Here is a 14,434-nt window from a genome sequence, read left to right on the forward strand (position 1 = left end):
CATGCATGCATACCTGCCTGGTTTTAGCTTTGAAAATCAACAAATAAAGAGGTAATCTTCAACAAACCTTACAAGCTCTATCCGTATGAATGCAAACCATAGTTCAGAGGAAATCAAATTTGCAACCATTATTAATCGTTTCCTTATCTTTGTAAGTGTTGCTATTGATTGAAGTCTGGTGCACCTGCACCATACTGTAAGTGTCATCAAAAAACACTCAAGGCAATACAGACAGACCAGAGGGCCAAGAATTCCATGATAACATTCAACCTCTCCAAACAGAAAGAAAATCCAATTTGGCACTTCAAAGAGACAGTCGAAAACCATCGATTTCCCCAATCTGGGAGAGTAACTCAACAGAAAGCTGGTAGTAGTGAGGGGTTGGTTAAGAGAAAATAAACACAGCCAAGTCCTCACCCAATTTAACATAAACAGATTGATGTTAAATTTGGGGAAAACAAGTAAATACAGCGAGTAAATAAATACAGAGTTGCAACTATAGATTTTTTGATTTTGTTTGTACTGTTGCACCCCTACATAACGTTTACTTTGAATGTTAAGGTTGTGAATCCAAAATAACTTAAAATGTAGGATTGTACTGAGAATTAGTACTGTGTGAAATTATTTGTAGAATGTCGGTGCACATGAAGTGTGGTCAATCTATTCTAACCTTATTTAACTTAACTGGGAAGCTATGAGTGAAATACATTAAAACCGCACTGAATTATTCAATCTCTAATCCAACAAGCGACTTACTCTAGAATGGAAAGTTTTCTTATCTTCGCCTAAGCAACAATGGAAGCTGGAGGGATTTAGAATATGCAATATGTTTCAGAAGGCCTCCGGTTTTGCAAACAATCTTTGTGAACCACCTTGAGGGACACGTTTCCCATTAAAACTCCACTTCATGTCTTAAAACATGCCACGGGCTAGGATGTAGGACATTTAAGTTCTCTGCCCAATCCATGAGGCAGTATGAATTAAACTCAGTGAGACAATATGTAAAATCTGAGAGAAAACACAAATCCTCAAAGTTCATTAGTCTCATTTTACGCATGGCATAATTCCAGGCCGTGACCACCCCACACGTTACGGCTCATGATTCAGCACTTTATCATTACAACACGGTCGCTAAGATCAATATGACCTGCTACACTGTAAGCAGTTGTGATTAACAGCGCCACCAATCTCCTTATACGGTGAGTATGCAGATCCACTGACAGATGACCAAGAGAGAGCTCACTGGCATCTGTCCTGTCCTTGCCATCATTCCTTTTCTATCCCTTCCTTAACAAAACACCCCGGAGGAAAGAGAAGACTTGGCGAATGGGGCTGCTAGCAAAAGGTTTAAGATATTTGCAGATTGCACCGTTTAAAATGCTCCCATCCCAATTTTCAGCTCAAACAGAGGAAGATAATATCAAGGCTGAGTAAGAACAGTATGCCCCTCCGAAGGAGAGAGTAAGATAAGGTAAGATAAACCTTTATTAAATCCAGAGGGAAATTCAGGTAACGGTCATTCCATTACAGCCTGTGACACCAATGTCCCCCGTTTGACCAAATGATAGGCACAATGCCAAACTTGCATTCAATTTGACAAGAGAAGCTGCAGTACATCACTTCTTACTACAAAGTTCCTCAAAACCAGTGTCAGACATGCAACCCGCAGTGAAAGTTTTACAAACCAAATAGAATTACAAAGATAAAAGGAACATGCACACAGCAGGCCAGGCATAGTCCGTGTTTACTTTCAGGCTGATAATAACACTATGTATCTGCTGGAAGAGAAATGGGAACCGAAAACCCAGGTAGCTATTACTGTCAGATTAGTAAAGTCGCAACAAATCAATGAAACATCGCAATTTCGTCTCATCCTTTCAAAACATTTTGACAGCATGTGTGAGCGTGCGGCAGCATGCTGTCAATTATTAAGCAGCTTTGTGACAGCTGTCAGCTACACAAATAATTCTACTCCAAACATTTCTTACACTTACTAGAATTCTGCAAGTGGAAAGGTTCTAACTGCTTACTCTATTGAGGGTTTCAATCTAATTCTATATATCCATTATTATGCTACCTGAACAAAATACATCACTCGATGTAGCGATTCCAAAAGACAATCCAACAACTCAGAATCAGAAACCACCAACACCAGCAAATGTGGAGCCTTAACGAATAGCTTCAATTCCAACTACATATTCTAGGTTATTGTTAAAGACCCAGTTAAATATGGAAAATTAACAACAACAACAACAATAATACTAACTACAAAAAGTGCCCCTCGGGGCACTTTTTGTAGTTAGTAGGTGAGGTTGTGGCCTCCTGGTGGTGCTATAATAAGCCAATGTGAAAATGGTGCCATTTCTTCTTACGCCTTGGATGGCAATTGGATGATTTGAGGCATTTTGTTCCAACAATGCGTTTTGCAAAAATACACCTGTTGGTGGCGCTATAACAGGCCAATGTGAAAAGGGTGGGATATATTCCTCAGCCTAGTAGGAACGTCTGTGAAAGATTTCACGTAAATTGCATTTGATGATTTTTGTTCAAAACGGGCCAATCCTGTAAACTTTGAAAGCCAATGTTAGCCAATCAGGATGGAATATGAAATATCAGACCGATCTGTGTTGAGCACATGACTACTTGCAGGATTTTTGGACAAAATATGGAGGAGTAATATCAAAATATGTGTTTTACAAAAGTCGGCCTCCTGGTGGCGCTATAACAGGCCATTCTGGAAAATTTGGGGCAGAGGTTCATCGTTGGCATCTAGGGAGTGTGTGCAAAGTTTGGCAGCGACCTGGTTTATGGCCATTGACGTAATTGACGTAATGAAATCAATAAATCCCTTATGGCCACTGACGTAATTGACGTAATCGATTGATTCCCAATAATCGGGAGCTTATTGTCGCAAAATTTAGCATTTTTTAGCTAATTTGGCTAACGGCCGATGTAATCTTCCTAAAACCGGCCGAAAATCCGCGTGTGCACGGTCGATCGCGCACGCGCGTGATCGCGCATGCATCGCTGCGTAAAATGCGATGTTTTGGGCTTGATTAGAGCTTAATTTGACTTGGTTATGAAAAATACGATGATAGCTTAGCATTCCGGACATCTTTCATTGTGGCACACTAGCAAAGCTACTGCCGGATATTTTGATCCTAACCGGATGTGGTCATCGTTCACTCGCTCCTTTTGGTCAGAATCGGCAAAATGGTGACGTTACCGCCACCATCAGGACTGATTGTCCCAATACTATAGTCTTGCCCCGTCAGAATGAGATATAGTGTGTATATCGCGGATTTTTCTATTGGCATTAAAATGACAAATTAAACATTTGAAAAATGCTGGCTGAAGAATCAATCCACTGTTAATTAGGTATAGCAATAAGAGGGTTAATCTGCATGGGGTAATATACATTGTAATGGCAGATGAAGGCTGGCTATGCGAGGCTAATAATATACTCTATCAAAAGTGGTAGCATCATAAATCTCAAGTTGTGGCCGCATGGTCGCATCCCTTGAGGTTTTCAATACCCAGATACATTTGTGTTTCATTTTATATTTATTTGTGGAAAATTATCCAAACAGCACCTTGCAATACTAATCTGGAGAATCCACTGAGTAGTTGAAAATGTTAGGATATGTCACTCCTCCATTTAGTTGGATTATTTCCCCAACTACATTCAGCCAAGGTAATTATACAACAACGGCAAAACACACCGTCGGAGCTCCACGGAATGTAGAACCTGCCGCGGATATATAGATATATAAGAAGATATATAAGCCTGTGACATGATCAAAATATAGACATGAACAAAGTCAGTCGGGATCGGGATGTATTATTGAGAATTCCCCTCTTCAAAGTCGGCGCTCGTAGCCTCGTAAAGACAGTGATGTCACTGAAATGTGACGTTGTAGGCGCTCTCTGTCTGTCTCTATTGAGTGAGTCGGCAAAACTTGGAACAAACATTTACAGGATGTGGGAAGGACAATCACTTGGAAAAGTTCTGGTGCAGTCTGGTCTTTTTTGTCAAAAGACCATAGGAAAGTGCAAAATGTTTTGCTCACACGTGACCAAAATTCTGTCCAGTACTGTTGCGCCTGATTGGTGCGCAGGTATGTCTCTGTGTGCATGTGTAATTAGTACAGTCACTGGAAGGGGGTATCATGCACCCCCCGGAATTATACTTCTAATCAGTGTTTTCTTATTGGAAAAAATGTGCTGAAAATGATGAGCTATGATAAAAAGTTGTCAAAATGTCCCACCTACCTCAAAACCCCCTTTTTGGTATATGGCTCTGGCGAAATTGTGTAAAGGCAAATATTAATTCACTAAAATTACATAAATAGACATGGTGGTCTGAAATTGGTCATGGAGTATCTTGACACACAGGGGTAAGTAGCAGAACAGGATTTGGTTGGTTGCTACCATTATATTCTTAAATATGACCCACATCATCCTCAGAAACACCAAAAAATATGGTGTCCGCTTGACTAATAACAAAGATGGTTATTTTCCAACACATTATGGTGAGTATCACTGCCTCACTTGTATATAGAAAACTTCTCATATCCCTAAGCTTCAATTTGAGCCCAAGATAACCTTTCTATCTTGTAAATTACTCTTTCTGTAGCCAAAATTCTGAACTATACCTCAAATCGGTGAAAATTGTATATTCAGTCAGTATCAGCTATACATTTGGAATAAATGAATGAATGACTGAGTTTGAACTCACTCCACATCATGGAATATTTCTTACTTGAATAAGCTATGTTAAAAAGTGTCCCATCTACCATTTTTATGCAAATGAGTGCCTCCATTATCAAAATAATCGATTTTCACTATATCTCAGCCAATATTGCACTTAAATGAACAAATAAGGTGTCTAGACCTATGTTTTGAGGGTCAAGGATCTCAGTGAAACTATTCCTAAAGTGACCACATGTGCCCGTGGCATGCTGGTGTACAAATCAGTGCCGATTAAATCAATTCCTCTATCTCGTCGGCTTCTTGTCCATGCTCTCCAGACAGTGTCAAGGAGATCAACCAGTGAGGTTGGTAGGACTGCACTGCAGGACACACTGGATTAAAAAACTCTTTAGTTTCAACCCGCCCTGCCCTTCATCATAGGGTTTTGTTTTTTCCAAAAAAGCTTCATCAGCTCGCTTGTATAAGACACGATGGTTCTCTTCAGAGCAGAGTAGCATGGAGGAAGACGAGCCAGGTCAACTTTAGATTTAGAAATTAGTTTGTCATCTGCCCCCACCACTATTTCACTGAAGACTCACAATTCAAATAGCTCTATAGCTCAAGCCAAGCCATGTGGCCCATAGGGCAGGAGCCTAACAAGTACATTCCCTGGCATGACTAGTATGTCGCAGGGACTTACACCAATCCAACCCTTTGGTATTACCCAGCTGGGGATCGAACCCCTGACCATCCAGTCTCAGGGCGGACGCTCCAACTACAAGGCCACTGAGCTGTTGATGATATCCAGGGCCTCTTACGGGTGTGTAACTTTACAGTGTGTACAGAATGGAACCAAATGGACCTGTAAGCCTTGCAGAGCCATGAGGCCCATAGGGCAGGAGCCTATCTCCTGTTTCTGTAGTAGGAGGCAGCTTGATGTACAAGTACACCCCCTGGACATGACGCTAGTATGTAGCAGGGACTTACCCCAATCCAACCCTTGATGCTGAGTGCCAAGCAGGGACAAGCAGGGATGTACTGGGTTCCATTTTTCTGAGTCTTTGGTATGACCCGGCCGGGGATCGAACCCCGACCTCCCAGTCTCAAGGCAAACGCTCTGACCACAAGGCCACTGAGCTGTTGATATGCAGGGCCCCTTACGGGTGTGCATCTCTGAATGTACAAATGGAACCAAATGGACCTGTAAGGGTTATGGGGGTCCTTCAAATGTGCCTTGTGCTACACTATATGGAACAGATCCTTAATTAGTATAGTTGGAGCAATTAATCTGTCTGCTGTATGGACAGAGTTGCGAGTCTTCAGTATGGTAAATGGTGCATTTATAAAGCGCCTTTATCCAAGGCGCTTTACATACATTTCATTCACCCATTCACACACACATTCATACACTGATGGCAGCGGAAACCATGCAAAGCACCAACCTGCACATTGGGAGCTGTTAGGGGTTCAGTGTCTTGCTCAAGGACACTTCGACACTAACTCTGGGGGAGCCCGGGTTTGAACTGGCAACCTTGCGGTTGCCATCCAGCCACTCTACCCCTGAGCCACCGCCACCCCAGTGGACGTCACCCGTGCCAAGTTGCTGCGGACAATGGTGGGGGCAAATGACAAACTCCTTAAATCTAAAGTTGACCTGGCTCGTCTTCCTCCATGCTACTCTGCTCTGAAGAGAACCATCGTGTTGCCTTATACAAGCGAGCTAATGAAGCTATTGTGGTAAAAACAAAACCATATGAAGGGCAGAGATGGATGAAAATCCTTGTCATTGGAGACCATGGACAAGAAGACAAAAAGACTGATGAGTTCTATGAACACGATGACTGATTAATGTGACATTTGTGCATTTTGTTCTTTATGGTGCAGGCTAGGGTGGTCACTGTTTGTACACTGTTTACATTTTTGCCTTTGAGTGTGTATAGGAATAGGATGGAATACTGTTACAGGATTGTGTGACTGTTTGAATTTTGTACTGCATATTGCAGGCCATTCTATAGCGTGTATACTGCCGTATACTATTGTTCATACTAAGGATGTTTTTAGTTTGTGATGTTATGCTACAGTATATTCTAAATTATAAAGCTTGCTTAAAAGCACAGCACCTGTCTAGATACCTTATTTGTAAAGTTATATGCAATATTGGTATCTCTTACTTGGTATAAATGTGACTTTATTGTAATGGCAGCACTGATTTATACACCAGCATGCCACGGGCACATGTGGTCACTTTAAAAATAGTTTCACTGAGATCCTTGACCCTCAAAACATAGGTCTAGACACCTTATTTGTTCATTTAAGTGCAATATTGGCTGAGATATAGTGAAAATCGATTGTTTTGATAATGGTGACACTCATTTGCATAAAAATGGTAGATTGGACACTTTGCCAACTTTTTAGCATGGCTTATTCAAGAAATATTCCATAATGTGGAGTCAGTTCAAACTCAGTTATTCAATCATTCATTCCAAATGTATAGCTGATACTGACTGAATATACAATTTTCACCGATTTGAGGTATAGTTCAGAATTTTGGCGACAGAAAGAGTAATTTACAAGATAGAAAGGTTATCTTGGGCTCAAATTGAAGCTTAGGGATATGGGAAGTTTTCTATATACAAGTGAGGCAGTGATACTCACCATAATGTGTTGGAAAATAACCATCTTTGTTGTTATTAGTCAAGCGGACACCATATTTCTTTGTGTTTCTGAGGATGATGTGGGTCATATTTAAGAATATAATGGTAGCAACCCCCCAAATCCTGTTCTGCTACTTACCCCTATGTGTCAAGATACTCCATGACCAATTTCAGACCACCATGTCTATTTATGTAATTTTAGTGAATTAATATTTGCCTTTACACAATTTCGCCAGAGCCATATACCAAAAAGGGGGTTTTGAGGTAGGTGGGACATTTTGACAACTTTTTATCATAGCTCATCATTTTCAGCACATTTTTTCCAATAAGAAAACACTGATTAGAAGTATAATTCCGGGGGGTGCATGATACCCCCTTCCAGTGACTAGACTAAATGCTTTTTTTTCTCTTATTCGCTGAATGCAGGTGCAGGGAATAAATACCCTAAGTAGGGATGGGAATTATAGATTAATTCATTAATTGATAATTTTTTGATAACCGTATCGATCGATTAACCAGTTAGTTGATAAGCGGCATTTTTTTTATCTGATAATGTTAATTTCCCTCAATGTCCAACACAAAAATCTATTGCTAATACAAAAGGCATATTATATTCCTTAATCAAATATTTATTTGACCTTTTGAGATACAGGGCCAGGAAATGGCATCTTTGTATGAGGAATAAAATGAAATGAAAGTCTTGTCTGTCACATCACATGCACGTTTTTGTGGTTACCAAGGTGGGGGGACTTTTTTTAACCGGCCCACATGTGCGTTCCTCGGCCGCGTGCAAACAGCATTACATTCATTGACGGATCCACTGTTACACCCTCCACCCGCATCCGCAACCTTGGCATCATTTTTGACCCCACCCTTTCATTCCTCCCCCATGTTAACCAAGTCACCAAAACCGCCTTCTTCCACCTCAAGAACATTGCCCGTCTCCGACCCTCTCTGTCATTTTCCGCAGCTGAAACACTAATCCACGCCTTCATCACATCCCGCCTTGATTACTGCAACAGTATCCTCTACGGCACCACCTCCAAAGTCCTCAATAAACTGCAATATGTCCAGAACTCAGCCGCCCGTCTACTCACCAACACCCGTTCCAGAGATCATATTACACCAGTCCTCCGTGACCTTCACTGGCTACCGGTGAAACAAAGAATCCACTTCAAAACACTCCTGACCACCTACAAAGCACTAAACAACCTGGCTCCCCCATACCTCTGTGACCTCCTCAAACGTCATGCCCCCTCCCACGCAAACCTCCTCGACGTCCCCAAAACCAAACTCTGTACGTGGGGTGACAGAGCTTTTGCCTTTGCTGCCCCAACCCTGTGGAATGCCCTCCCTAAGGCACTCAGAGATGCCCCCACCCTCCAAACTTTCAAAACCGCCCTCAAGACCCACCTCTTCAACATTGCCTTCCCTAGCTAACTGTCTTTCTTTTTAATGTTTCTTTTAGCTTTTAGTGTTTTTCCTTTTTCTAATAGTTGTTTTTATCTTGCTGTTACCTCTGTAAAGCCACCCAAAGCGTCTTTGGGTACTCAGAAAAGCGCTATATAAGTTTGAGATATTATTATTATTCACAGAAAACCACCCAATGATAGAACCGCAGAATCTTTAATTAACTAAGTTTAATTGAAGAATTTCTGCAATTAAAGGACCATTTCACCACTTTTCTTCATATAATTGGTCCTCACTAATGATCATGATAAAATATCAAAAAAAAATCCTACTCAGTCTGTGGAGGGCTGTGGGCAGTTCAGAAACCTCATCGATAGGGAATCGAAGCTAATAGAAAGTGCAGGCTTTCTATTCCAGAAAAGTTGCAACGCGAAAATGGAAGCCATCGTTCTCACAATAATAAAAATCGAAATATCTTTTCAAAAGAATCTTGTTTAAAAAAGAATCTGCCAGCCTAAGGATGATCTGCCAGCCTCTACTCAGTCTGTGTCTCATAGAAAAGTGGTCCTTTAACTATTAAAACACTTTCCCTCCCATTCACGAGTTACACAAGTTAATTGATGTAGAACAGCTTTCACGAGTTATGTTTTCATTGTTTAATTCGTGTTTTTAATACGTTTTAAGACTTACAGGGTTTCCATCGGACCGAGTGGCATAGGTGATGCGTTCGGATGACGTCACCGGACATTTTTCAGTCGCACTGTTTGTCGGAGCTTGTTACACCTGTCCCTTACCTGGCATCATCAGCCGAGGTAGTGAGATAGAAGCCTAATGCTCAATCAATTTTCAGCAGAGCCCATCACATAACAAAATACCAAAATATGACTTTTGCAAAGAATGGCTTGTTCAATGTCCATGGCTCAGATACGTTATAACGGCCAACATTATGCATTGCCTTTACAGCAAAGAGTGCAGCCTGTGAACTGTGTTTTTACTGTGTTTCTACTGTTGGAAAATTCTGGATGTCTTCAACATCCAGAATTTTAACATTAAAGCTGAGCTCTGAGCTGTTGTATGAGCAGCCAGCAGCAATCAGTGTTTCTCTCTCTGACTCTCACCATCTCTCCCCCATATTTCTCTGTGTGACAGACAAATGTTCAGGGTGCATATAAATATTTTTGGAACCCTGCAGACATAAACAGACACATACAGAATCTAAATTATTTTGAAGGGTGATAAGTGTTGTCAGAGCTGTCAGAGCCCGAATATGCTTTTAAGAGATAGCAATGATTCTCCTTCATCTCAACTTGCCCCGTCCAAAGAAATCTTTGCTAAGGAAATATTAAGCAGCTCTACTGGAGGCTTACTTCTGTGAGAATAAATAAATATTCAGTCTCTTTCTCTCTCCCTTTGGTAATCGAAGAACTTGGGGTGTATTTCTGTTGACTCAGACACTTCCAGTAACTGGAAGGAAAGCCGGGGCTTCGGGGTCACACACTGTACTTTGAAAGCAAGTTCTGAGAAAATGTTGAGTCATTGAGCCAAACAGAAAATGACAGGTAATGTCAGATAGTGGCAGCCCAGCACACACCATTAGTACTATCCTGGTCAGGTGCCAGTTCTGTACTCTGCACATCTCATTCTTACAGGAAATTAAAGTGCCAACATGTAAAATTCTCAAAATTGATGCAAGTTCATGAAATATTCACAAAAGTGGTGAACATTTTCCAACCAACAGTAACCGAGAAGGATGTTGGTCGCAGACGAGTGGAATACTAAAGCATATTCCCCTTCAACGCTACCCTCTGGCAGAGCAAGCGAAATGAGACGAGACCACTCAAAGTGGTTTCAAGAATGGACGTCTACCTGCAATTTAATTGTATATACCGATTTTGAATGCTGGCATTATATGATGTACCATCAATATCACATCACCCAAACTTGTCAGAATACATGATGGAAAAGCATTAACCTGTATGGCAGTGCATCATGAGGTTGCTTATGCAAGAGATGTTGGTTTTATGAAAAACAATGTGTCATTGGGCCTGGGCCACGGCTCAGTAGTCCAGGCACCTTGGCTGGTAATCCAGTCTGGCAGTGTGCCGCAGGCTCGACTCCCGATCCCGACGGCCTTTACTGAATGTCTTCCCCCCCATCTCTCTCCCCATTTCCTGTCAGCCTACTGTCTGTCCCTCCATAAAAAATATAAAATAAAGGCGAAAGCCACAAAAGAGAGCGGGGAGAGCGTGAGAGAGAGAAGAATCTGTGAAGAGCAGATTTTAATTATATTTAAGTTAAATTACCTGGTCTGCCAGTCTACAGGTGGTTTCAGTTCATCCCAAATAAATATTGTATCATCCCCAAAAGCTCAGTCTTGCATGCTTATAGACACCTCTCGTGCAAGCATTGGATATTGTACCCAATTCCCAAAAACTAACGTGGGAACAGACACATGACGATAATTCTGGGGATGACACTTTGAGAGTCTATGCTGGCAATTTATATATTTCTTTACCCACTGGTATTACAATGGAAAAGGCTATTTGGGTTACAGACGGTTAAACACAGGCGGCCAGTTGAGCCATTGTGTAATTACAACTCCAACTAATAAAACCAACTCAGAACAATTACATCAATTAAAAAAACCTGCAGGAACTATAGAAACAATGTTGGTATTCATCTCATGGCACTGACTAAGAAGACCTGGACAAATCTCTCAGGCATTCCTGTACATTGACATGGCCTGTGCTTTGTGAATATCCATGGGGTAGAGACATGAAAAGACGTGAAGCCAACCTGCATTCACATTAAAGAAAGCTGAAGGTTGATTTGACATGTCAAGGCTGTAATAAATGGAAAATGAAACAGCAAGGGACCCACCGTGTTCCGTCAGCCTTCCAGCTGACCTTGTAGGGATTCTGCTCCAAAAAACGGAGGTTCCTCCTGTCCATGGACACTGGCTGAGCGCCAGGAAAACCAGACCTGGAAAACAGAGGATTGGACAAACTTACACACAAACATCTTCGTTTGTCGATATATTTAATTTGGATCAATGAAATCCAAATGCACAGGGGCTGATATTCCAAGAGTCTATCAGTTTTTGATATTAGGACAACCTGTTAATGAGTACCTGCCATTTGTCACTTTATTGGCAATTTTGAGTGATTACTTTAAAGGGTAGGGTAAGTTATTTTCTGGTTAAAATAAGTGTTAGAAAGCTCTATATTGTGATGTACTCAATGTTATAGAATGTATAGATAGAGAACGCAGTCAGGATACAGATTAAACAAGTGGAATTGTAAGTGATGACAAAGAAATGAGCAGCCAAAATTGGAACTGGAACCCTGTAAAACCTAAGCTGATAAATACTACTTTCTCCATCTTGACTGAAAATGTAATTGTCACCTACCTGAAAATTTATTTTTCTTATAAAACAATATTATTTTTGAGGGGCGCTAGCCCCACCTATGTCAAGCTTTGAGGGAAACATTGACAATGAATGACCAGTTTTGAGTATTTGTGCAAACACAAACATTGAATGCCATTGACAATGAATGGCCAGTTTTGAGTGTTTGTGTAAACACAAACATTGAAGACAAAAGTGAGGACGCAAATTGTGATTGGCCGGATTGAGATGATGTATGATGATAAGAGCGGCCATCACTTCGCACAGGTATGATTTTTTTGAGTGGTGTAAACCACTCCTACAACTGGTTTTGTTAGTTTACGTGTCTGTCTGTCTGTCTGTCTGTTCGTACCAAAAAATTAGCATGGTTGCTATGGTCACCCAGTTCACACGGGTGTGATTTCATTACGTCAGACATTACGTCAGACCACAGCTGATCAGTCTATATAAGACCTTACACCACTCAGTTCACACGGGTGTGATTTTTAATTAAAGAGCTGGAGAGACAGGGAGACCCCTGTTACTGAACAAACACTCTATACTATAGCAATGATTACTATCAAGATATAATAGCGATTTAACATTTTAACAAAACCTGTTAGTGTGTTGTTTTGTGGGGACAGGTGGACCTAATTAAATAGTTGCATGCATATACACAAAGAAGAAATGCTACTGGTGGAAACAGTGGGGACTCGAATTTAATGGCGTTCTGTGTTCTGACATGGAGACAGTATAGATTCTACGCGATATCATTAAAATGGCTCCAGCAGCATAGCTGTCAAGGGGAAAAAAGGAAAATCTATTCTCAACTCCAGTGCCTGCCTGTCGTATAAGTGTGATGATCTAAAAACGGAGTGGTTCAGTAAGCATGAGTCACTCGCAATACAATGCTGTATGCCCACGTACTCTCACACGCAGGCATACGGCATGAGAAAGCAGCGAGGTGCCTTACTTTTCCCATTCGGCGAACTTCTGACATTTGATTTGCATTTCTCCCAGTTTGGGTTGTGTGGTGACCTGTGTGACGCCCTTCACTGTGACACCCTCCAGGAACACGGCACCCTGGGAGGCGTGGGGGAAACAAAGAAGAGGAAAAACATTAATCAAGACAGCTGCTTAAAGTTGGCAGGATTTCAGGCAACAGTTGCACAGCCTCCTACACAGCCTCCGTACAGGTGAAGGTGAAGGTTCCCCAAACAGCTGTTTATCCATATACGAAAAGAACAGGAATCCTTGCTTCAGCTGTCGGGAAACGCCATCAAACTGCCTTTCCAAACTTCTTTACTAGTGCTGCTACTTCTCCACCTATTCTTTTGCCAGAAGTGCAGAAACTGCATAACTTTAAAATTGACACCTTCGGCTCTAGTCGAACACTGCAAAAAAATAGCCAATCTACAAGCTCAACACATTGCGACACATGTAGAATGACAATTTTCAGCAAAGAGATTTGATGTAGATGGAAAAAAGGAGGCGACCAGTTATACACCTCTAGGGGACCCCGGTCAACGGAATACATAGTGTGTCAGTGGTTGCTCGGGTGGCGCAGTGCTAAAGTGTCTGCCCATCACCGTCGAAGTTGTGGGTTTGAATCCACCGTGGTGCTTCCGGATTTGTCAAGCGTCTGAATTGGCCTGTGTTCAGGGGAGGGAGGGCGATAATTGTTATTGGATGTACAGGCTGGGGCGGCACCTGTCATTAGGGAATGTTGGGCGGGGGGAGTCCTCCCAGTGGGGGCTCTGCACTGGTAGGTGAGTCAGTAGGACACAACAGCAGTGCCAGTGACAACACAGAACTGTTTGTCAATATTGGCAATGGCATAATGATGACTAAATTGGGGAGAAACGGGGGTAAAAAGCAAAACCTTATGAATTTAAAAATATCAACATATTCCTGTTTCAGCTCTCACTCCCTCACACCGGGGCTCCACCGGGCGCGTCAGCGTCGCGTCTCTGTCACTGTCAGGGAATGTTACCTTTTTAATCAATGAAGGGTGGCTCCACTGCCCGCGTTGCGTTGCGTTAAAATTGCCCCAGTTCGTTTTTTGACGCACGCGACGGAGACGCAACGCGTCCGGTGGAGCCCCGGCGTCACTGCAGCCTCCTCAATCATTTCAGCCTGTGTAGGACTTTCAACTCAGCTAGTGTTCCTCTACTCCTCAAAGGTCAGCTATTATTGATTGCTCAATCTAAAAAAAAAGCTTTTTTTTTTTTATATTCGCCCTTAAACCATTTATTCTGATTAATCGCAACTGCGTTGAGCGAGCAGCACCGCA

General features: G+C 41.8%; 1 protein-coding gene across 1 annotated transcript in view; it reads right to left on the bottom strand.

Moving 5' to 3' along the window:
• rngtt (RNA guanylyltransferase and 5'-phosphatase) overlaps positions 1-14,434 on the bottom strand; it is a 100,511-nt gene that overhangs the window by 76,154 nt on the left and 9,923 nt on the right. Inside the window, exons 7-8 of the mRNA XM_079525898.1 lie at positions 13,115-13,224; positions 11,637-11,738 (exon numbers count right to left, since the gene is read on the bottom strand). Coding sequence (XP_079382024.1) covers positions 11,637-11,738; positions 13,115-13,224 — 212 coding nt within the window. The remainder of the gene's footprint in view (positions 1-11,636; positions 11,739-13,114; positions 13,225-14,434) is intronic.

The sequence above is a fragment of the Electrona antarctica genome, assembly GCF_951216825.1.
Source record: "Electrona antarctica genome assembly, chromosome: 17".
In the NCBI taxonomy this organism is placed as follows: domain Eukaryota; kingdom Metazoa; phylum Chordata; class Actinopteri; order Myctophiformes; family Myctophidae; genus Electrona; species Electrona antarctica.